The 23,156-nt window shown below is 44.2% G+C and overlaps 1 protein-coding gene across 1 annotated transcript in view; it reads left to right on the top strand.

Moving 5' to 3' along the window:
* Positions 1 to 23,156, top strand: part of LOC135201862 (uncharacterized) — a 193,279-nt gene that overhangs the window by 159,816 nt on the left and 10,307 nt on the right. Inside the window, exon 2 of the mRNA XM_064231162.1 lies at positions 144 to 2,449. Coding sequence (XP_064087232.1) covers positions 144 to 2,449 — 2,306 coding nt within the window. The remainder of the gene's footprint in view (positions 1 to 143; positions 2,450 to 23,156) is intronic.

Below are 23,156 nucleotides of genomic sequence, written 5' to 3' on the forward strand. Positions count from 1 at the left end.
TTTTACTGTATACGTACTGGCATTTGATCATTTTTCTTTATGCAGAATGTTATTACTCTATTTTTTTAGCTGCAGTACAGCTTTAATTAGCAATTATTGGTACATTGAATTTTACATCAAAATCCTTTTTCTCTTATCCACAGATTAGAAGTCCAACCAACTGGAAAAATTTCACACAGTTTATCTTTCTTGGACATTCCCGCTTTATATATAACAGCTCTATACCTGCAAGTGAAAAGCTTCCTGCCTTTCAAGTTTTTAGTGATCCAGAACTTAAACTTGATAATATAGAATCTGTATTGAAAGCGAAGGGCATAGATTTCAAAAAAGATTCTTTACTCATTTGTAGCATTGGAGTTGATGACTTTTTGGATGTTAAATTGACTGTAAACCAAAATCAGTCACATAAGAAAGATCTTTCAGCGAAAAGTCTAATAGCAAAGGCAAAGCAGATTATGAGAAAGGTGCGTCGTTTGTTCACTAAGGATTCTGAGGTGTTCTTAATTAATGTCCTACCTGTTGACTTAAGGAAAGCATATTATAATGAAAAGATTTCATCTCTGAGTTCTGAAGAAATTAATGAGTTCTGTTGTAATATAAGTGATAGTATCAGAGCCTTCAATAATTACTTTAAGCTGTCTGTCCCTCAAAAATTAAGAGAAAAACTGCAGAAATATTTGTTTACTACAATCAAGGAAGAAACCCACTTCATCAACACACATATGTATGATGGACTGAATCTGACAAGATACGCTGTTGATACACTGTCGGGGATAATAGCGTTTAACTTAAAGAATTATATATCATTCAAAGGATTGTTTAGATATGTTGTTCTTGTTGGAGACTTACATTTGGAGAATATTGTGAAAGTTTGGCCTGGAGATAGATTCAACTGTACAGTTTTGGTTGTTCCTAATTACAAGTTGACTGATATTAGACAAGGAAGCCCACTTTTGAGAGCATTAGTAGAGTACAAAAATTCTTTGATTATATTGAACCTTGGCACACTGGACTTGTACGATAACCAGTACTTCAGTTGTCCTGAATGTAAAACAGCAATGAAATTTATTGTGCCAAAAACTGTCTCAGTAAGACAAGAAATTTTGAAAGCACAGATCAGAGCTATTATGGAAAATGTTAAGCATGAAATAAAGAAATCTTTAGATGGCTGCCAAGTGCTTTTTTCCCATTCTCATATAATTGATGTAGTAGCCCACCATAAACACATATTTGAGCAACACAGTGATAAATGTAATAAGAACAATGTAAAAAAAATGTTTGATCCTTCTTTGCAAGAAAACAAGACAGCTATCAAAGAATTGTTCCATGTTGCAGAGTCTTATAATGAACTTGCTTCCTGTCATAATAAATCAAATGGGCTTCCAATTTGGGACAAATCACCATACATCTATGGTTGTGACTACAAATCAAGGCATCTTTTACCATATTCATTCCCCTCCAACACTTTTGTTGATGGCATTAATTTGACACCTGATACTGCCCAGCGCATTGCTGAGCACTTCCATTTTTCCACTGAAGAGATTTTAGCATTGAAACTTGATTGTGAAAAAGAAGAATCCAAAAAGCCTATCACAGCAGATTTAAAAATATCAGAGATAAAAACGGATGAAAACAATAAGACTTTAAGAAAAATTGATAAAAATAAAGTTTTAGCAGTTCCAATTCAAATCTCTAAAAATGCTAAAAAACCAAAGTCTGATTCGCAAACTACTGATCTTAAACAAATTGTTCTCCCTTTTGTTCCACCCAATTTTGTAAATTCTGTTCCTAATTCTGGTTCTGTTCCCCCTGGTCCACCTCCTTATCATGGTGGATTTACAGGCCATGATTATATGTGGAATGGTAGTGCTGCCCCAGTAATGCCACAGAATCCTATGGGTGGAAATGTTTTGACATCAAACACCCAGCCTGCCCCATGGACATGGGAGGCTAATTCTTATTGTTCATCATTTTCTGGGCAGACTTATTCTGCAACTGCACCAATTACTGGACAAGCTGGTCCTTACCCCATGCAACAGATTGGACAGCCAGGTTCCTACTATGGAACTGCACCAGTTACTGGACAAGCTGGTCCTTACCCGATGCAACAGATTGGACATCCTGACTCATATTATAAAGACACACCAGTTACTGGACAAGTTGGTCCTTACCCCATGCAACAAATGGGACAGCCAGATTCGTTTTATAATGCTGCACCAGTTAGAGTACAAGATGAGCTTTACCCCATGCAACAGAATGGACAGCCAGTTTCATATGAAGCACCAATACAACAGAGTGGACAGCCAGGTTCATATATACCGTTGAATGAGCAGACAAGTTCTTACATGGCTTCTGCAGAGTCATCAGTACTTCAGTGGCCAAGGTCATACTCTGAACCTGTTAGTTCATCAGAAATACGTGGTTCAGTCACCCATCAACGAAGTGAAAGGTGAGTACATATAGGTTACAGTATTCATCTGCAATTAAGAATTTAATTGTTAATTATACTTTTAAGTAATACTGTTTATAAGCATTCAGTTATTAGTCATATTTATAGTACTATTATAGTTTATAAGCAAATCTATCTTTAAACACATTTCCACTCAATGTTCACCAGCTAAGATAGTTTTCACAAGCTTTTGTCGACAGATATATTTAGTTATGTTTGAAATAAATGAAGTAATATTAGTATAGAAGTGTCTTCATCAGTTTGGAAGGTAAATTAATTTCTTAGATGTTGAGATGTACGTACTCTGAGAAATGAGTTTCAACTGATTTCTTGTTTGTGCTAGTAAATTATTGTGGATAAGTTGAGGCTGGGAGAAAAGTTACTAGTGCTCTTTTAAGGAAGGTTTCTTTTTGTTTATAGTTCCCTGAATATTTTTAACATGAATTTCTCCAGTTCTGTTTCTTTAGCATGTACTATTTTGTGATTACCATTTTATTTCCTATTATAGTCAGTTAAACCTGGATGAATGATTGAGTTTGGTATGAAAAAATTATTAAAACTAACTTTAAATGCTGAGCAAATATATCTCTGTGATAATGAAGTATGGCTGACTGGCATATTATAGTGGGCAAAAAAATGCTTCTTAGTTATGAGAAACTTCATGTGCCTACTTATTGTTGAATACCTGCTTATGACGTTTGAGCCCTTCAACTACTATAGAAGTGACCATTAATTTTGTTACAATATTTAGGTATTAATTAGAATGTTACCTTAGTTCTACTATCCATGCCTAAATGTTCCATAAACTAGTCTCCCTACAGTCACTCTGATAACAACTCTGATAGCTAACTAATTAGGTGGTTGTCTGGATAATTGAAGAAGCAAATCAGATAAAGAATTTGGCAATATGAAGAGAACACAAACCAGTGTTCTACTATCCATGTCTAAATGTTTCATAAACCAGTCTTCCTACAGTCATTTTAATAACAGGGCTTATAACTAACTAATTAGATGGTTGTCTGGATAATTAACGAAACAAATCAGATAAAGAATTTGGCAATATGAAGAGAACACAAAATTGTCATTTTCACAAAAGTGACTTACCAAACAATTACATTAGCTGTACGCTTTCTTACCTGGCAGTCGAAAATTCAAATTCCTGGTGGCGGTAGTAGCGCTGCCATTGTTTGTGTAGGTGATACAGATCCCGCCCACTTTCGGGAATACCTTGTACTGCTGAGCTTAGACTCTTCAATTTGTTTTCTGCCGGCCACGGGGTAACACCGGTGGTTTGTTGTTGCAGTCGACTTTCGTCGCCATCGTGGATTTTTTCTTTTTGGTGATGTACAATTTCTTGGTTGGCTTTTTTTGCTTCATCAGTTAGCTGCCTAGTTATTAACAAGTTATTACAAAGATGTCTGATGCTAGTTCTTCTTCAGCTAGGTTTTGCAGCAGTGGCTGCAAAACTAGATTAGCTAAACTATGTTACGATCCGCACTCCAAATGTGTTAAATGTAGGGGTCAGTGCTGTAGCAAGGAATTAACTTGTGATGAGTGCCGTAGTTTAGATGAACAAGGTTGGAAGACTTTTCAAGCTCATTTGGATAAGATGGACAAAGATAGGAAAAGGAAAGCAGCTCTTAGAGCGGGTAGTAAAACTAGAGTAGAGACAACTCCCGTGCCTTTAGAGGCAAACAAACCGTCACTATCTTCTCCACTTTTATCGAATATTTCACCTATTGATAGTCCTCCAACTTCAGTACCAATTACTCCAGACCAGGTATCCCATGTTTCCGATCCCAACACCATTTCCTTGTTAGAGTCCAAGATGGACAAGAAATTTGAGTTCTTGGCAAAATTCGCAAAATCCGTTATGGATTTGGGTATGTCGTTTCGTGCGTTCTTAGAGAAGTCAAGTGAAAAGGCCAGTGTTAGGCCAAGTGTCAGTGTCGTGTCTGAGGAGGCGGCTGTCCGTTCCTACTGTTCTCCTAGACGAAGGTCCCTGTCCCGCTCCCCAGCTCCTGGGAGAAGACATACCGGAGGTCGAAGGGAGACTGGGGGAGTTTGCCCACGGTCAGTCGCCGACTTGGTCGACGTAGTCGACTCACAAGTGCCCAGGAAACGCCGCTGGAAAGGCATAGATATCAGTGACGCGCAGTTGTTGTCCGACTCGGAAATGCAGTCGCCTGTGTCGAGGCGAAAAGTGTGGTATGATTTAGTGTCACGTCCTTTGAAGAGACATGCCCAGCGTACGAGAGGGATGTCGCCGCCTGTTAAGAAATCCAAGGAGCACTGGAGTCCACAACCTTCCTGCAGTTTTGCGCCGGACCAGTTTTTCCGGGAAGATCGTTAGTCCTCTTCGGATAGCATAACTTCGGACAGAGTCAGACGCTCACGTGAGTTACAGCGCTCACAAGCTTGTGAGACTGACTCACCTCGTTATGTATCTATAGGAGTTTCGACTCGTTCGCCTCATTCGTCTCGAGCTGTTTCGACTCGTTCGCCTCATTCACCTCGAGCTGCTTCGACTCATTTGCCTCATACATCTTGTGTTGTTTCGACTCCAAGTCGTTCGTTTTCGAAGAAGAGCCGTACAACAGCCACAACTTTGTCTTCGCCTAAGGATGATTTGAAGGCCAAACCCTTGCTAGAGGATTCCGCTTCGGGTCCCTTTAAACATCAACTTCAAGAATTGATGGTCTTTTTGAAGAAGACAAAGAGCCAGCGGAAGAGGGAGACGGGGTATCGGCCGTCCTGTCGGAAGAGGAAACTCAAGACCAGAATTCGAAGCCCTCTTCTGCTCATTCTAGTCTGTTAAGGTTTCTTTTACAGACTTATCCGGACTTTTTTGAACCAGCTTTGCCTTCTTCACCTCCAATGATGCTTGTGAAGGATAGGAGATCAGCGCCTTCGGGGTTACCGAAACCAGTTCTTTCTCAGTCCTCAAAGAAAGCACTGAAGGGAGTAGAAGAGTGGCTTGCTAAGAAGAGGGAGTCAGGCAAGGCTTCGTTCGCCTTCCCTCCATCGAAGCTGCAGAATAAAACCTACAGGTTTTATGCGACAGGAGAAGTTCCTTCTTTGGGAGTTTCTGCCTCCTCTCAAGGAGACTTCTCCGGTCTTGTGGACTCTCACAGAAGAGCAGCGTTCTCGGCTGCGAAAGTGTTCTTCTCTTCACCCGAGTTACATCACTTGGTGAAGAACTTATATAGGGTGATCGAAGTCTTCAGTTCTCTGGATTGGACTATTGCAGCGTTAGCCAGGAAAATTGAAGATTGCCAGTCTCTAGATGAAGATTTTTCTGCCGACTGGTTCAATTTATTGTCCTGTGCGGACAGGGCAGTGAGAGACGGTTCAGGGGAATTGGCCGCCCTATTCACTATGGGAGTACTAAAGAAGAGAGAACAGTGGTGCTCCTTCACATCTCGAGGAGTAACCACGAACCAAAAATCGGCTTTGTTGTTCTCCCCCCGAGTGAATCTCACCTGTTTTCAGAAGAAGCCATCAAGCATGTGCTGTCAGACCTCGAGAAAAAGTCCACTAATGATCTTTTTCAGTCAGCGAGAAGACCTAAGGAACTTCCAGCGACAGGAGCCAAAGCTTCTCCTCTACAAAAGTATCTTTTCCGAGGAGGTAAGTCGAGGTGGCAGCAGAGACCAAGAACTAATCTACGAACCACCTCCAAGTCTACGAAGAAACCTTCCTTTCAGACAGAGAAATGATCGGAAGGTCCTTCACACACCCGTGGGGGCAAGACTCCACAACTACTGGGAGGAATGGAGTCGAAGAGGAGCAGAACAATGGGTAATTCAGGTGCTTCGAGAGGGATATGTGATCCCTTTTACGCAGGATCCACCACTGTCCAATACACCTGTCTGTTTCACAGCATACTCAACAGGATCAACAATAGCTTTGGCTTTAGCCAAAGAAGACGAAGAGCTCATCAACAAAGAGGCCATAGAGGAGGTAACAGACACAAACTCCTCAGGGTTTTACAACAGGCTCTTCGTAGTCCCCAAGGCATCAGGGGGTTGGAGACCTGTGTTGGACGTAGGCGCTCTGAACCTCTTCGTCCGGAAGACAAAATTCCAAATGGAAACCAGTTGATCGGTAATGTCAGCCATCCAACCGGGCGACTGGATGGTATCTCTCGACATGAAGGATGCATACTTCCATGTCCCCATCCATCATAACTCCAGGAAGTTCCTGAGATTCGTCTTCAAGAAGAGTCTTCCAGTTCAGAGCCCTCTGCTTTGGTCTGTCAACCGCCCCTCAAGTATTTACTTGGATTCTCGCTCCTCTGGGAAAGTGGCTGCATTTGATGGGGATCAACACAGCTTTTTACTTAGACGACTGGCTCCTGAGAGCCAGATCCAGTCGTCAGTGTGTGAAGGACTTGGAGAAGACGCTTACTTTGACACAACAATTGGGTATCATAGTAAACACGGAGAAGTCCCAGTTGATTCCAACTCAGAGGATTCTCTATTTAGGGATAATACTAGACTCTAGTTTTTTGGGTTTTTCTCTCCCCAAAGAGGATAGAGTCCTGCCTGTCAACAGTCCAGCAATTTCTGGTTCGCCTGTCCTGCTCAGCGCTCGAATGGATGAGCCTACTCGGGACCCTGGCTTCAGTGGAGAGATTTGTCAGGTTAGGACGCCTACACATGAGGCCGCTTCAGTTCTTCCTGAAAGCAAATTGGTCTCGGAAGACACAGTCAGACTCACTAGTTTTACCCCTGACGGAGGAGATAAAGATGGATCTTCGTTGGTGGCATTCAAGGGAAAGATTACAAGAAGGAATCTCCCTAGTCGTGTCGAACCCTAACCTGCAGTTCTTCTCAGACGCCTCAGACAGCTGATGGGGAGCCCTCCTAGAAGACAAGAGAGTATCAGGTCTGTGGACAGAATGAGAAAAGACCTTGCACGTCAATGGGAAGGAATTGAAGGCCATCCTCTTAGGGCTACAAGCGTTTGACCACTTAGTCACCGGAAGAAACGTAGCGGTCTACTCGGACAACACCACAGCGTTGTCATATGTACGGAAGCAGGGAGGGACCCACTCATTCTCTCTCAACAAGATAGCTGAAGATCTCCTCACCTGGACGAACGAGAAGAGGATCACCCTTCTTCCAAGATTCGTGCAAGGGAGAATGAACGTACTTGCAGACAAACTGAGTCGGGTAAATCAGGTGTTACCAACAGAATGGACTCAGAACGAGAGTGTGTGTCAGGACCTCTGGAAGCTTTGGGGAAGACCATCGATAGATCTGTTCGCCACATCGAGGAACAATCGCCCTCCCATTTTCTGTTCTCCAATTCCAGAACCACTAGCGTGGAGAACAGATGCAATGCTGCTAGAATGGACAGGACTGGACGTTTACGCTTTTCCTCCCTTCGGGATGATAAGAGAGGTCTTAAACAAGCTTCAATTGCACCAGAATGTGACAATGACCCTAGTAGCGCCATTCTGGCCCAGGAAGGAGTGGTTCCTGGACCTTCTCAATCTGCTGGTGGATTTTCCCAGACTACTTCCACAAAATCCATCGCTTCTCAGACAACCCCATTTCAACCGATATCACCAAGTGTTGTCCGCTCTGGCCCTGACAGGATTCAGACTGTCAGGAACCTGGTCAGAGGAAAAGGGTTTTCGTGAAGAGCGTCAGAAGCTATTGCTAGCTGCAGAAGAAGCTCTTCTGCCAAGCTCTACCAGTCCAAGTGGAGAGTCTTAAGGTCATGGTGCAGACGACATAGCATCTCTTCTTCTGAGACATCTATAACAGAAATTGCGGAATTTTTTTTATTTCTGAGGGACACCAAGAAGTTGATCACTTCAACTATTAAAGGATGTAGGGCCATGCTTTCATCGGTTTTCAAGCATAGAGGCCTCGACATTTCGTCAAATCAGGACATCAGTGACCTGATCAGATCCTTTAGTTCCTCCAAGATTTTCAAGCCTGAAGAAGTGGAATGGAACTTGGATGTAGTTTTAAGGTGGCTCAACGGCCCCCAATTCGAAACGTTGAATTCTGCAACCTTGAGGGACGTAACTAGGAAGACACTATTCCTAGTCGCTTTAGCCAAAGCGGGAAGAGTAAGCTAGTTGCAGGCGATGAGTAAGAAAGTGGGTTTCGCCAAGGGCAATGGAATTTGCTCTTATGTAACAGTCTTTTTTGCGAAAAATGAGGATCCTTCGAATCCTTGGCCCCGTTCTGTCAAGATAAAGAACCTAACAGACTTAGTCAGGTCGGAAGATGAGGAACGTACATTGTGTCCAGGTCAGAGCCATCAGACACTACCTGACTAGGACAGAAACTGTGAGAGGAGAGTCGAGCCAGCTCTGGTGCTCGGTGAAAGACCCATCTCGGCCTATTTCAAAGAATGTAATGTCCTTTTTCCTGAGGAGTTTGATCCGAGAAGCGCATGTCCAAACTCAGGAACATGCTCTTAGGGTGCTGAAAGTGAAGACGCATGAGATTCGTGCAGTAGCAACGTCTTTGGCTTTCAGACAGAATATGTCTCTATCCTCCATTATGCAAACTACATTCTGGAGGTTGAAATCGGTGTTTCCATCGCACTATTTGAAGGAGGTAGAAAATACTTACAAAAACTGCTTTAGATTGGGACCGTTGTCAGTAGCGGGAATGGTGTTGGGAGAGGAAGCATAGGGGGACTCGGTTTTTTCCCTCTACTATCTCCTCGCCTTGAATTTGAGGTTTTTTGAGTTTGTGGGAAACCTGGGGGTACCTGAAGTACCCACCAGTTCTTATATCTGGTTAAGGATACCATATGGTTTTTAGTGTAGGTGATGGTTTTGTGTGGTTTTTATCTGGTCTTTTCACCCAGGGCAAGGGCAAATTATTGTTGTTTTTGTCAATCATCGGTGCACTTCCATGGTTGCAAAAATCCCACCATTAGTAGGGACAACCCTGGCCTTTACTGCGACGTCTCTTACATGTGATGAGAGCACCGACCAGAGGCAATATAGTGTTCCCCCCGTATTCGCGTTCTCCGGATTCGCGGACTCACACATTCGCAGATTTTTCTTTGGAATCTATCTAGAAATTATTCGTGGACGGACTCGCCCATTCGCGGAATTTTCTGACAAAAATAATCACTAATTAGTGTATTTTGATGTTTATTTTCGTGACTAAATACATTTTTATGATACAAAAATTATTTACTAATTTTCAAATATTAATAAATATTAATTTTGATTAATACTGTATTAGTAAGTTTAATCAGTTTAAATTATATCACATAATAAAAATAATAATTCTCTCTCTCTCTTTCTCTACTACAAAGATGTATGTTTTTTTGTATGATAAATAAATGATTTACTATTTTCAAATATCAATATTAATTTATACAGCAATAATATCAATTCATTAAAGAAAATACCATAGTGAATTAGTAAGATTTTAGCTTATAAATTTAAAAAATTATGGAAGAACGAAGGAAATTCCAGTCAGATTGTTTCTCTAACTCAAGGTACTAAAACTCAGATATGCATATCAAGTTAAGTGACCGGAGGGGGAAGGAGCTGATTTGTGGCTGCCATCACGTGGGCATGAAATTTCCACCCCTCTCTCTCTCTCTCTCTCTCTCTCTCTCTCTCTCTCTCTCTCTCTCCCTTTTACTAAGATGAGAGATTTTTATGGTACATATATGCGTAATATGTTTATTAATATTTTCAAATAATAATAATAATAATAACTGTAATTACAAAAATCATATGTGAAAGTATTTTACAAATACTACGATAATCTCTCTCTCTCTCTCTCTCTCTCTCTCTCTCTCTCTCTCTCTCTCTCTCTCTCTCTCTCTCTCTCTCTTAAAGCGATGTATGTTTTTTGGATGATTTACTAATTTTCAAATATCAATATTAATGTAAACATCAATAATATAAATTCATTAAAGAAAATACTAAAGTGAATTAGCAAGATTTTAGTTTATAAATAAAAAGAATTACGTAAGAAGAATGAAAGAAAATGCTCTTTACCCCGCATCTCTCTCTCTGAACTCCAGTAGCAAGCCGAGTTGGCTGGGGTCCAACAACTGTGTTGCCATCAGGATAATGTAAACTCTCTCTCTCTCTCTCCTACTCTCTCTCCTCTTCCTTCTCTCCTATCTCCTCCCTCTCCCATCTCTCTATCTCTCTCTCTCTTTTACTGAGATGAGAGAATTTCTATGGTACATGTGTATGTTTATTAATATTTTTGCATAATAATAATAATAGTAATATAACTATATTCAAAATTCATATGTGATAGTATTTTAAAGAAGTACAATAATCTATCCATGTCACTCTTTTTAAATAAGGACAACCCTGTCTCTCTCTCTCTCTCTCTCTCTCGCTCTCTCCCTCTCTCTCTCTCAGGTCTTCTCTCTCTCTCTCCACAACGAGATACTAGCATGCGCTAGTGGTAACTCTCGCCCTCTGTTTGAGCTGGAAGTGTATGTATAAGTAGTATATCTTTAAGGACATTACTACATTTTATGGTGAAATAATAATATACAGTACTAGTTTACAAATAATATTACGTTTAATGAGATTAAACAGTAACAATAACATTCTCTCTCTCTCTCTCTCTCTCTCTCTCTCTCTCTCTCTCTCTCTCTCTCTCTCTCTCTCTCTCTCTCTCTCTCTCTCTCTCTCTCTCTCTCTCTCTCTCTCTCTCTCTCTCTCTCTCTGCTATTGGCTGTTTATATATTTCTAATGGTAAAATGTTTAAGATTACTTTAAAATGATATTAATAATACCAATTCAATGGTATATTTGATGTAGGATAATACTTTAAGTAGACATTTGGTATTTGTGATTTCACATTTTCATTGTTCCCTTGTAAAAAGAAAATGGATGTCTCAAATAGTAACAGTATGAAAGAAAACATGCATGACTGAATACTTATGGGGGGACTGAATTATTTTCACATACGTAACTAAGTCATTCAGTACGTACATAGTATGTATTTATGTATAAACATAAAATGTAAGATTTACTTTAAAATAGTATTAATAATATTTCAAAGATTAATATGAACCATAATAGGATATTTTATGTATATTTGATGAAGGATGGTCTTTAAGGGATACTTTGGTATTTGCATGTTTAGGATAGGAGTTTATGAGCATTTTTAGAGGGGGGTTCCAAACATTCGCAGATTTTAACTATTCGTGGGGGGGTCTGGTACACATCCCCCGCGAATATGGGGGGACCACTGTATCTACCTGTAGCTGCTCTCTCACAAGGTAAGGTAGTGCAGACATTATATATAATGTGAGCACATGACTGTTGTTTTTGTTCATAAAGCTGTCCATATACCCACCTCCCGGGTAATGTAGAGTCAGCTAATGTAATTGTTTGATAAGTCACATATGTGAAAATTATATTTTAATGATAAAATAAGGTTTCACATATACTTACCAAACAATTACATAATCAGAGCCCTCCCTCCTCCCCACAGATGGACTTTGTGACTCAACAAATTGAAGAGTCTAAGCTCAGCAGTACCAGGTATTCCCAAAAGTGGGCGGGATCTGTATCACCTACACAAACAATGGCAGTGCTGCTACCGCCGCCAGGAATTTGAATTTTCGACTGCCAGGTAAGGAAGCGTACAGCTAATATAATTGTATGGTAAGTATATGTGAAACCTTATTTTATCATTAAAATATCATATTTATTTGGTCTCATTTGGCATTCAGCTATTTAAATATAGGGTATTCATCAAAATTTTTAATTTTTGAGTAGGTGGCGGTAGTTCCTGTCCCACCCAAAAACTGGACCATACGTATGTTTGATCTGTACTTTATATATTCACAGTTCATGACAACTGTAACTAACTGACATACTATCATAAAAAATAAGACCTAAAACCAATAGCAACCCCAAGATACATTTATGAGCAAATAATTAAGAAGACGTCACAGGAGGAAGAGAAACCCAACAATGCCGCCTTGAAGTCAAGATCACAACTAACTCATGAGCCACCTACTTCATTGATCTGAGCCAGTCTAAAAGTTGCCGTTTGTGAATTTATGGGCTATAGAAATAATGGAATTCTTTCCTGCCCGATTCCCCAAATTCGATGCATTGTAAGATTATTGAAGCTCGCCATGAGTGAGTCCATCCACCACCCAAAGCCTGTTATTGCTACTCATATGATGTTATCCATGCATTAAGAGTTAACAGATTTAGCTCTCTTAAATTCCATTTATACATTGTTTATATACAAATGTATATGTACATATATTAAGAGAATTCTTTGACAGGGTACGAGATTTGACTTCTCTTGGCTGACCACGATGCCCAGTTCCAGGCAAAACCGAAGCAGACAATCTCTGTCCTGCAGCAGCTTCTCCCTGAAACCTGCCAGGACCAACCATTCGTCAAGGTACCTCAGCAAACGGATCCTCTGAGCATTGGCCCTACTTGAGACGAGAGAAGACCCTTGAGAACACTTGAGGGGCTGTGGTCAGCCCAAAGCACAGGACTTTGAACTTGAAGACCTTGTCTCTGAGAGAGAAGCGAAGGAACTTCCTGGACATCGGATGAATAGGGATCTGGAAGTATGCGTCCCTCAGATCTATCGACAGCATGAAGTCACCTTCTCTTACAGCTGCCAACACTGAACAGGGGGTCTCCATCTTGAACCTCGTCTTCCTAATGAAGTGATTCAAGGTGGATAAGTCGATCACAGGCCTCCAACCTCCCAACGCCTTGGGCACCAAGAAGATGTGACTGTAAAGCCCCGGAGACAGATGCACCACTTCCTCTATCGTATCCTTGTCCAGCATCTTCTGCACTTCCTCCTGGAGAGCCAAGAACTTCAGAGAATCTGGAGGATACACCCTCCTGAGCAGAGGCTTTGTCTGAGAGTGGAGGAGAAAAGTCGAATGGCAGTAGATACCCCACCCGAAGTACATCTACTACCCACTTCTCCACCCCATAACTCTGCCACTTGGTCTGCTGGCCTGCCAGGCACCCTCCCACCCGTGACACAGGAGAGGGAAAGGCGCCTAACTTACCGACAACCTCCCTTTAGCTCTGCCCCTTGGGCCCCTTCTCGGCCTAAAGGAATAGGAGCGAAAGGGATGTTGGTCCTGTGACCTAGGCTGGGACCAATGGGGAGGCCCTGCTGAAACCGAACTCCTTGGCGGCCTACCAGGTGACAACCCATGACTGCTGCTGGGCAGGGGGAGGAGGAGGAGAAACCTGACGTCTCCAAGGATGAGACCCTGACTTAGACACAGTCTGGTGCACTAATCTGTCCTTGGTGTCAGCCTGGCGCCAGTTTATCACACCCTCCAGCTCGGACCGAGGGAACAGAAATTGTGATTCCAAAAGATCCCCATTCCTCAGTGCCAGCCAGCAAGGACTCCGATATTTCCATCATGGATAACGCCGTGTCTCCTCTAATCAGGAGAAGGTTAGCCCATAAATTAACACTGAGGTAAGCAAAATATGAGAATGCCTTGCCTCCAGACTGCAACTATCTGGCAAGAGAGGAAGCAATCACCAACCCCTCTGGGGACCTGTCAGAAGCTATCTTGGCAATGACCGTAGAGCTGAAGTCCAGCCAAGAAACCGTGTGCAATGTGGAGGCTGATGTAGAATCCAAAGCTGAGGCATCCTGCAAAGACAAGGACAAAACCACCGACCTCACCTGCTCCAGAATCAATCCCGGCTTCAGACGAATGACGTCCGGGTTGAGATAACGCGACATCAAGTATGCAGAGTTTGTAGCATAGTACTTCCTATGCCTTGTGAGAGGTGGGGAAGCAACTTGGCAGAGCCCCTAGAGCGAAGCAATCTGTTCTGATCTGAAACAGAGGCGTTAACCTTTTGTGAGACCGACTGGACATGCCCCGACAAGGGAAGTTGAAATGATGACTTGGGATCCTGCATAGCTCCCAGCAAGGCTTCCAAGCAGGAAGGAGTGAAAGATGACCGAGCCTGAGTCCTACCCTCCAAATTGTTGAACCCACAAATGAGATCGACAGCTTCTGTAAAGGAAGATAAAAACTGCGTGTCTCCCTCCTCCTGCTCTGGCAACGGAGACCGACGATGAGAAGGATGTGCAGGCTTATCTAAAGCGCCTTCCTCATGTAAATTAACAGAAGAGCCAACAGCCAAACAGCCCGAAACACCAACTAACCTGTCAGGTGGATCCAAGCGCCAACTCCTGTGACAAACCAACTACAGCACTAGGGACACCACTACGCACTCTACCAACAGATGACTCTCTAACATGGCCGCTTATGTGCACGTGCGTAGGTGAGGAGTTTCAAACACTAGAAATAGAACAAAAATCCCTCGGAGTCGAACCCCTGGAAGAACCAGGGAGAGGGGCAGGCAAAAACTCCTGCTGCACTACCTCCACACTCACAACGTTCGACCTCTTGACAGGCGCCTTGAGATCCTTATGACAACGAATAGCCCCTGGAGAGGGAGGAGCGGAAGCACCTGCAACATGTGTATGAAGGTGGGAGGTTGCAACACACTTGCGACTCGATTTAGAGGACAAAGCAGCCACTACAGATCGCATAGGGGAAGAAACACTAACACTTAGTAACACCAACACTCGCAGGAACACGGTGTGTCGCTCCTCACCCGCAGATGAAGAAAGGGCAAAGTCCTTAGCCTTCCGCTTGATACGCCGACACGGCGGAGATGGGGGAGGAAAGGAAGACAGCACTGGCTCCTTACACATTCTCTTCGCAGGAGGCAGGGGCGATGGAACACGCTTGCTTCCAGTCCTCCCAGCCGACATGGTAGCAAACCTATTTTCTAAAACAGAATCCAATAATCTCTTTAAGAACTGCCTGGCATAAAGCCTCAGATGGGTCAGCAAGAGAAGGGGCCGATGACATGGAATGGAGATGCAGTGAACTGGATGGCAGAAATGACGTCACGGCAGCAAATGATGACAACACGGACAAGTGAGGCAGCGCAGCGGAGAGAGACAACTGGGAGTGACATCATCGATGGAAGTGACATCATAAGCGGCGATGACATCATGGCTTCCCTCGATCCGAACGGGAAGCAGACGCCACTTGCAGAGGGATACAAAATGGCTGACCCCGTGACATCACTAGTGGGACTGACACTACTGCTTCCCTCTGACTCAAAGAAGCGGCAATCATCACTGGCAGAGCAATACAATATGGCTGACCTTGGCTACCAACGAAGACGAGGCCAGGACGAGGGGGGAGGGCTTGGACAGCGTGAGGAGGGGGGTGGTGAGCATCCAAGAAGTGCATCAGCAAACCCTCCAAGGAGGGGGGACCCCGTAGCCCAAGCGTCCCCTAGAGCGCCGCCATTTTGGACGCCTCCGAATCTGAAATTATTGAGATTGATGAAAAAGCCTCCCCCCTCTCAGGAATCAAATTAACTCCCAAGGAAGAAGTGGCAATATTACTTAATAAATCAGCCTTAGTTCCTCCCAATACTTCCAACGATGAATCGATGGAAGAAAAGAGAGGGAACAAAGGTACAACACTGGCATGGGGTGTGATAGCGGCAGAAGACGAAGTATCAGGAAGGGGAGAAGAAAATCCCTACCATGAAGGAAGAGTAGAATCTCTACAATGCTTCCACTGCGCTCTAGACCATGCACGGTATTCTGTGCAGGGATTCATTATTGTACAAATGTTGGAACAACACCTACTACAAGTGATGTGAGGGTCCGTCGCTGACAAAGCCAGAAAATGAGAACATGGAAAACCTGGAATTCTGGGACACACACATTGACGAGGCTGAGATGGAGCAGAAGAAGCCATAATAAAAGCACACACACACACACACAAACACATGCGAAAATGGGCAATGAACCAGGTAAAGGTCGAGAGAGGTCAACCACAACTCTCGTCTTGGCGGTTAAGAAAAGACTGATGCTGTGGCATGGGTGCATGGTCCTTGACCACTTTTCACCTGATAAATGCACGCGTTGCCAGATCTCACAAGATTCCTTGCTTTCATCTGAGATTTAACCAGATCCAACTAGGCGCTAGAAATGATCTTGTACTTTGTTCATACGCAAACAAACCTTTGGTCTTAACAATAGGATAATTTCTAGTGCCCAGCTGGATCCGGTTAAAAAACAGATGAAAGCAAGGAATCTTGTGATATCTGGCACTCATGCGTATATCGGGTGAAGGGTTCACCTACAATCACGCGTCCGTCTTTCTTTGACCGCCTGGGCGAGAGTAGTGTTTTCCTCTCGGCCTTTACCCGGTTCATTGCCCGTTTCACTTGCATTTCGTGTGTGTGTGTGTTTGGGAGATATTATGGCTTCTTCTGCTCCTTCTCGGCCTCGTCAATGTGTGTGCCCCAGAATTTCAGGTTTTCCGTGTTCTCGTCTTGGCTTCAGCAGCGGCTGACCCCAATGTCGTGCAGTAGGTGCCGTTCTACTTTTTGTAATATGAATCCTTGCACGGGATGCTTGGCATAGCCTTAAGAGCAGTGGAAGTCATTTTATGGCGAGAGAGAACATCGGAGGGTTTCGACTCATCCTTCATGGGAAGGTTTCTTGCCCCTTCCTGGTGTTTCGTCTCATGAACTATCAACCCCCATAGTAGACTAGTTCCTGTCTCCTCCCTTTTCTTCCTTTTGATTCGTCACTGGGAATATTGGGAGGCCACCAGGCTGATGTTTGTAATGTCGCCCCTTCTTCTTCGGGAATTATTTTGATTTCCGGGAAGGGGGAGGCTTTATTTTTTCATCATTCTCATTTCTTCCAGGTCGGTGGCGTCCAAGATGGCGGCGATTGGAGGACGCTCGGGCTAGGGGGTACCCCGTCCTGGAGGAGTTGCTTGCGCGCCTTTTGGAGGCTCGCTACCCCCCTCTTCCTCAGGCTGGCCAGGGCATCCCCCCTTCTCCCAGCCTCGCTTCGTGGGTAGTCGAGGTCAGCCATCTTGTATTGCTCCGCAAGTGACTGTTGCCACTGCTTCGAATCAGAAGGAAGCTGTGACATCGCAGGATCCATCGTTGTGTACTCCTCCACCAGTGGCATCTGATTCCCCTTCTCACCAAGGGGAGGTGCTGATGTCACTCCCATCGATGATGTCACTCCGTGTCTTCATCTGAGCACTGCCTCTGTCTGTCATGACATCATCATGTCCACCCCGTTTGCTACTCTTCCTTCCATGTCATCGGAGCCTTCTCTTGCAGATCAGTCTGATGTTATATGCCAGGCAGTGCTTAAGAGGTTGGACTCTGTTTTGGATGTTAAGTTGGCAAACTCGCCACCATCCTCCCGCTCTCCCATTGGTTCCTGATGCTAGTCACCGCCGTAAGATCCTGTTCTCCTATTGGTCAGCATCTACCCCATGTGCTCTATGTATTCTATTGGTAAAAAAATGCTGTCAATTGAAAAACTTATTCATGCAATACATTTAATAAAAAAAAACATTAGGTAAAGATAGAATAAAGAATAGAAATGAATGGTTATTATACTGTTTAGTAGTTTCAGTAGTTGAAGAGAGATAATGAAAATTTATGATTACGTACTTTACTGTGTGCTAGGTAAAAGTGGTTGCTTGGCGATTGTTCGCTACTCGTAGTGTAAATATAAACAAAAGGTTGGAAGCTATTATAGTTAATGGTTACTTAATAATTATTTGAAATGAGTACATGCAATACATTTAATTTAAAAAATTGTGAATTAGATATCATGAAATATAAAATAAATCAGACTGCTGTCATCGAAGCCAACAAATATTTTCTAGAATTCTTCTTCTGTGTTAGTATTATAAGTTTCATTATAGCTGTCAGTAACTCGGCATCTCCATTAGGTAAAGATAGAATAAATAGAAATGAATGGTTATTGTATACCGACTGGTAGTTTCAGTAGTTGAAGAGAGATAATGAAAATTTACAATTACTAAACTGTGTGCTAGGTAAAAGTGGTTGCTTGGTGATCATTTGGTACTCGTAGTGCTGAACGTAAACAAAAGGTTGGAAGCTTTTTTTGTTTGTTTGTGTATTATAGTCAATGATTAATCAATAATTATTTGAAATGAGTACATATTGATCATTTATACATTTTATTGGCATATTCTAAGCTTTTAGCTTCTTAGGTTTAGATGTAAAAAGATGTCAGAATCATAGACTAGGCTACAGTAGCAACTGCTAACATAGGCTAGGCTTATTGCTAAGGGACATATGCTAAAGTCCAAATATATGCAGTAAAAATGGGGTTGAACATTACATGCAGTTGAATATTACTCAAGTATGTACAGTGTTTTGCCTTTTTGGAGTCATATTTCTTCCATCGGATCAGCTTTGTAACCCTAGAACATGTGTTGTAAGCCTGGAAATAATTTACTAGGGAGTTTTTGTAGGGCTTGGAACGAATAAGGCAATTACATGTAAAATGTGGTTCAAAATACGAAAAAATCAGGTTTCGAAGGTACTACTGTATGAGGACGTGTTCTCAGGATTGTTGATGTTTCGAGGAGTGTTAGTGTCTTTGTCCTGCATTGATTCACGGGCATTTTGCAACTTCCCCCGAGTGTTGCAACCTCCCGCGTCCATGCACATCGCGAGCATGTTGCAACCTCCCCTGAGAGTGTAGCGTATCTTCCATTGTGTATTCTGCAGCGGCTACTTTGTCCTCTGCATTAAATCATGGGCATATTGCAACTTCCCCCGTCCGTGCACGTCTCGAGTATGTTGCAACCTCCCCCGTCCATGCACATCACAAGCGTGTTGCAACCTCCCCTGTCCGTGCACTTGATGCAAGTGCTACTTCTTCTCCAAGACCTATTCGTCACCGTAAAGATCTCAAAGCGCCTGTCAATAGGTCCAAGGTGGTGAGCTTGAAGTTGCTGCAGCAGGAGTGTTTGACCTGCCCCTCGCACTGATGCTTCTTAGAGTTCGATTCCCAAGGATTCTTCTTCAATCTTGAGTGTTCAGGATTCCTCTCCAACTCACGTTTGTAAATCGGCCACGCCCGTGACCATTCACGGACATGTTAATGAATCATCTGTTGAAGGAGAAAGTAGTGATGTTCGTACTGTTATAGTGGGTTTGTCTCAGGAGCCGATGCATGGACCCAGCCCAGACAGGTTAGTTGGTGTTTTGGACTGTTTGGCTACTGATCCTTCTTTGTTGCCAGAGCAGGAGGAGGGAGACACGCAAGAGTTTCTGTCTTCCTTTTCGGAAGTTGTTGATCTCATGCGTGGGTCCAACAATTTGGAAGTACGTCTCAGGCTCAGTCGTCTTCCCTCCTTCTTGCTTGGAAGCCTTGGTGTGAGCTGCACAGGATCCCATTCCTCTCTCCAGCTTCCCTTGGGTTAACACCTCTGTTTCGGACCGGGACTGTTCGCTTCGCTCTAGAGGCTCTGCCAAGTTACTACTGCCTCTCACTGGGCTAGGAAGTAATATGCTACAAGCTCTCCTTTTCTTATGTCGCGTTGCCTTAACCCAGACGTCGTTCACCTGAAGCTGGGATTGTCTTTGAAGTAGGTGTAGCTGGTGACTCCGTCCTTGTCCCCGCAGGATGCCTCGGCATTGGAATCTATGGCAGCCTCCATGTTGCTCACAGTTTCTTGGCTTGACTTCTGGTCTGTGGTCATTGCCAAAATAGTTCCTGACAGGTCCCCAGAAGAGTTGGTGACTGCTTCCTCTCTTGCCAATCTGTTGCAGTCCGGAGGCAAGGCAGTTTTGTATATGGCTCACCTCAGTGTTAGTTTATGGGCTATCCTGCTGCTGATTAGAATGCAATAGGCCAGCGTCGGGCTGACACCAAAGACAGACTGGTGCACCAGGCCGCGTCTTAAGTCGGAGTCTCTTCCTCGGAGACATCCGGCTCCTCCTCCTCCCCCTGTCCAGCAGTAGTCAAGAAGACCTTCGCTTGGTAGGCCATTGAGGAATTCGAGTTCGGCAGAGCCTTCCCATTCGACTCACCCTTGGTCAGAGGATCAACGTCCCTTTCGTTCTCGTTCCTTTAGGCCAAGATGGGGCCGAAGGGGCAGAGGTATGGGGCCCTCGATAGGTTAGGCGCCTCTCCTGGGCCAAGGAGGGTTGCTTAGTGGGCTATTGGGCCAAGTGGCAGAGTTGTGGGCAGAGAAATGGGTGGTAGATACCCTTCGGGTGGGGTGCGTACTGCCATTCGATTTCTCTCCCCCTCTGTCGGACAAGCCGCAGCTCACGAAGCCATATCCTCCAGATACTCTGAGGTTCTTGGCTCTTCGGGAGGAGGTGCAGAAGATGCTGGACAAATTGCGATAGAGGAAGTGGTGCGTCCGTCTCCATTTTACAGTCACATCTTGGTGCTCAAGGCGTCGGGAGGATGGAGACCTGTGATCGTCTTATCCACCTTGAATTACTTCATCAGGAAGACATGGTTCAAGATGGAGACCCAGTGTTCAGGGTTGGCAGCTGTGAGGGAAGACAACTTCATGTTGTTGATACTCTTAAGGAGCACATACGTACTTCCAAATCCCTGTTCATCCGACGTCCAGGAAATTCCTTCGCTTCTCTCTTGGGAACAAGGTCTTCAAGTTCAAAGTCCTGTGCTTCAGGCTGACAACAGCCCCTCAATTGTTCGCAAGGGTTTTCTCTCGTGTCAAGTTGGACCCATGCTCAGGGGATCTGTTTGCTGAAGTACCTCAATGGTTACTTGGTCTTGGGAGTTCCAGGTAAAAGCTGCTGCAGGACAAGGATCGTCTACTTTGGTTTTGTCTGGAACTGGGCATCGTGGTAAACCAGGAAATGTCGAACCTCATACCCAGTTAAGGGACTCTCTACTTGAGCATGGTCATCGATACGGTGGTGGGAAAATTTTTCCCGTTGGACCAGAGTTTGGGGAAGTTATGGGTGGGGGCGCGCAGTTTCCTGTCGGAACCACATCAGTCAGCTCAGCAGTGGCAGGTTCTTCTGGGAGTGTTGTCATCCCTGAAGAGGCTGGTCCCTCATGGGCGTCTTCTTCTTCAGTCTCTGCACTGTAGACCGGGGGAATTCTGGTGGGGGGGGGCTCGCCCCTATTAATATTCCCTCTGTCTCTGGAAGTGAGAGAAGATCTTCGTTGGTGGTTGGACGACCAGAATCTTTTGAAGGGTGTCCCTCTGCGTTCTCTTCCACCAGACTTCCTTCTGTTCTCAGACACCTCCCTTGCAGGTTGGGCGGCCTTATGTAGGCGACCTCATTTCTTCAGGCATTTGGAGGACAAGCAGCAACATGTCAACGTCTTGGAGTTGAAGGCAGCCTTCCTATGTCTGAAGAAGTTTCGGGAGAAGGTAGAAGGTCATTCTGTCGTTATCGTCAGACAACACCACGGTGGTAACCTATGTGAACAAACAGGGATGCCTGGTTTCTTGTCAACTTCACGCCTTGACCGTCGAGGTTCACCAGTGGGCGGTCAGCAGTTCAGTAGAGCTCTCAGCCAGGAACATCCCAGGCAAACTGAATGTAGTCGCAGTCAAACTCAGTCGTCGGGATCAGATCCTAACACTGAGTGGTCGTTTCATCAAGTGGTAGAAGACAAGCTTTTCCAGGTTTTGGGTAGACTCATGTTGGCCCCTCTTGCGACTCGCTTCAAGAAGCTGGAAATTTTCTGTTCAATGGTCCCAGACCCTTTAGCATTGGCAGCGGACACATTCCAACATCCCTGGGACAGCCTGGAGGTGTATGCCTTCCCTCCGTGTTGTTTGATCCATCAAGTTCTGAACAGGCTAATGAGTTCACAGGGTCTCAGGATGACTTTGGTAGCCCCTCTGTGGCCTCGGGCGGAATGGTTTCCAGATCTGCTGTCGTTGTTGTCAGAGATTCCGAGGGAGATTCCCCCTTGGCGGCATCTCGTGTGTCAGCCCCATGCAGAAAGGTTCCACCAGTCAGTAGAATCCGTCTCTTCATGGTTGGAGGCTATCAACTATCTCTGAGAGAGAGGCTTTTCTCAGAAATCAGCTGGGCACATGTCCAGCAGTCTTAGGAAGTCAACCTCCGCAGTTTACCAAGGCGTTTTTCTCCACTCGCGACCTCTATTCAGCGAATAGCAGACTTTTTAACCTTCCTCAGAGACGAGAAACGTTTGTCCGTTTCTGCTATTAGAGGCTACAGGGCGGCACTGAGTTTGGTGTTATGCCTGAAGGGTATTAACATCTCCTCTTTCTGGGAGCTTTCCCTGCTAACTAGCAGGGAAAGCTCCCAGGAAGAGGAGATGTTAATACCCTTCAGGCATAACACCAAACTCAGTGCCGCCCTGTAGCCTCTAATAGCAGTTCTCCTAGAGAGCCCAAAGTGGGATGTTTCCTTGGTGCTTAAGAGCTTAACTAAGAGTCCATATGAGCCCTTGCGTCGCTCATCTGACAGGAACCTGATGCTCAAGACAATTTTCCTTTTGGCTTTGGCATCTTCCAAGAGGGTAGGAGAGCTCCATAGTCTGAGCTATGAGGTGAAGCCCACCAGGCGTTGGGGGTCGATGTCCTTCAAATTTGTCCCGTAATTCGTGGGCAAGACCCAAAATCCCTCTGTGCATGATGACAGGTTCACTTTGTTTTCCATTCCATCACTGACTGACTTTGTGGGTGGTGATGCTCAAGAGCTTTTGTTGTGCTCTGTCCGGACCCTGCGTTACTATCTTAAAAGGACTCGGCACCTTAGACCAGGCTGCCGCAGACTTTTTGTCAGTACAGGCCGTACAAAGAAAGAGGTGTCTAAGAATACTATCTCTTTTTGGATACGGGAAGCCATCAGACAGCCATAATT

This window comes from Macrobrachium nipponense, chromosome 28, assembly GCF_015104395.2.
Source record: "Macrobrachium nipponense isolate FS-2020 chromosome 28, ASM1510439v2, whole genome shotgun sequence".
NCBI lineage: Eukaryota > Metazoa > Arthropoda > Malacostraca > Decapoda > Palaemonidae > Macrobrachium > Macrobrachium nipponense.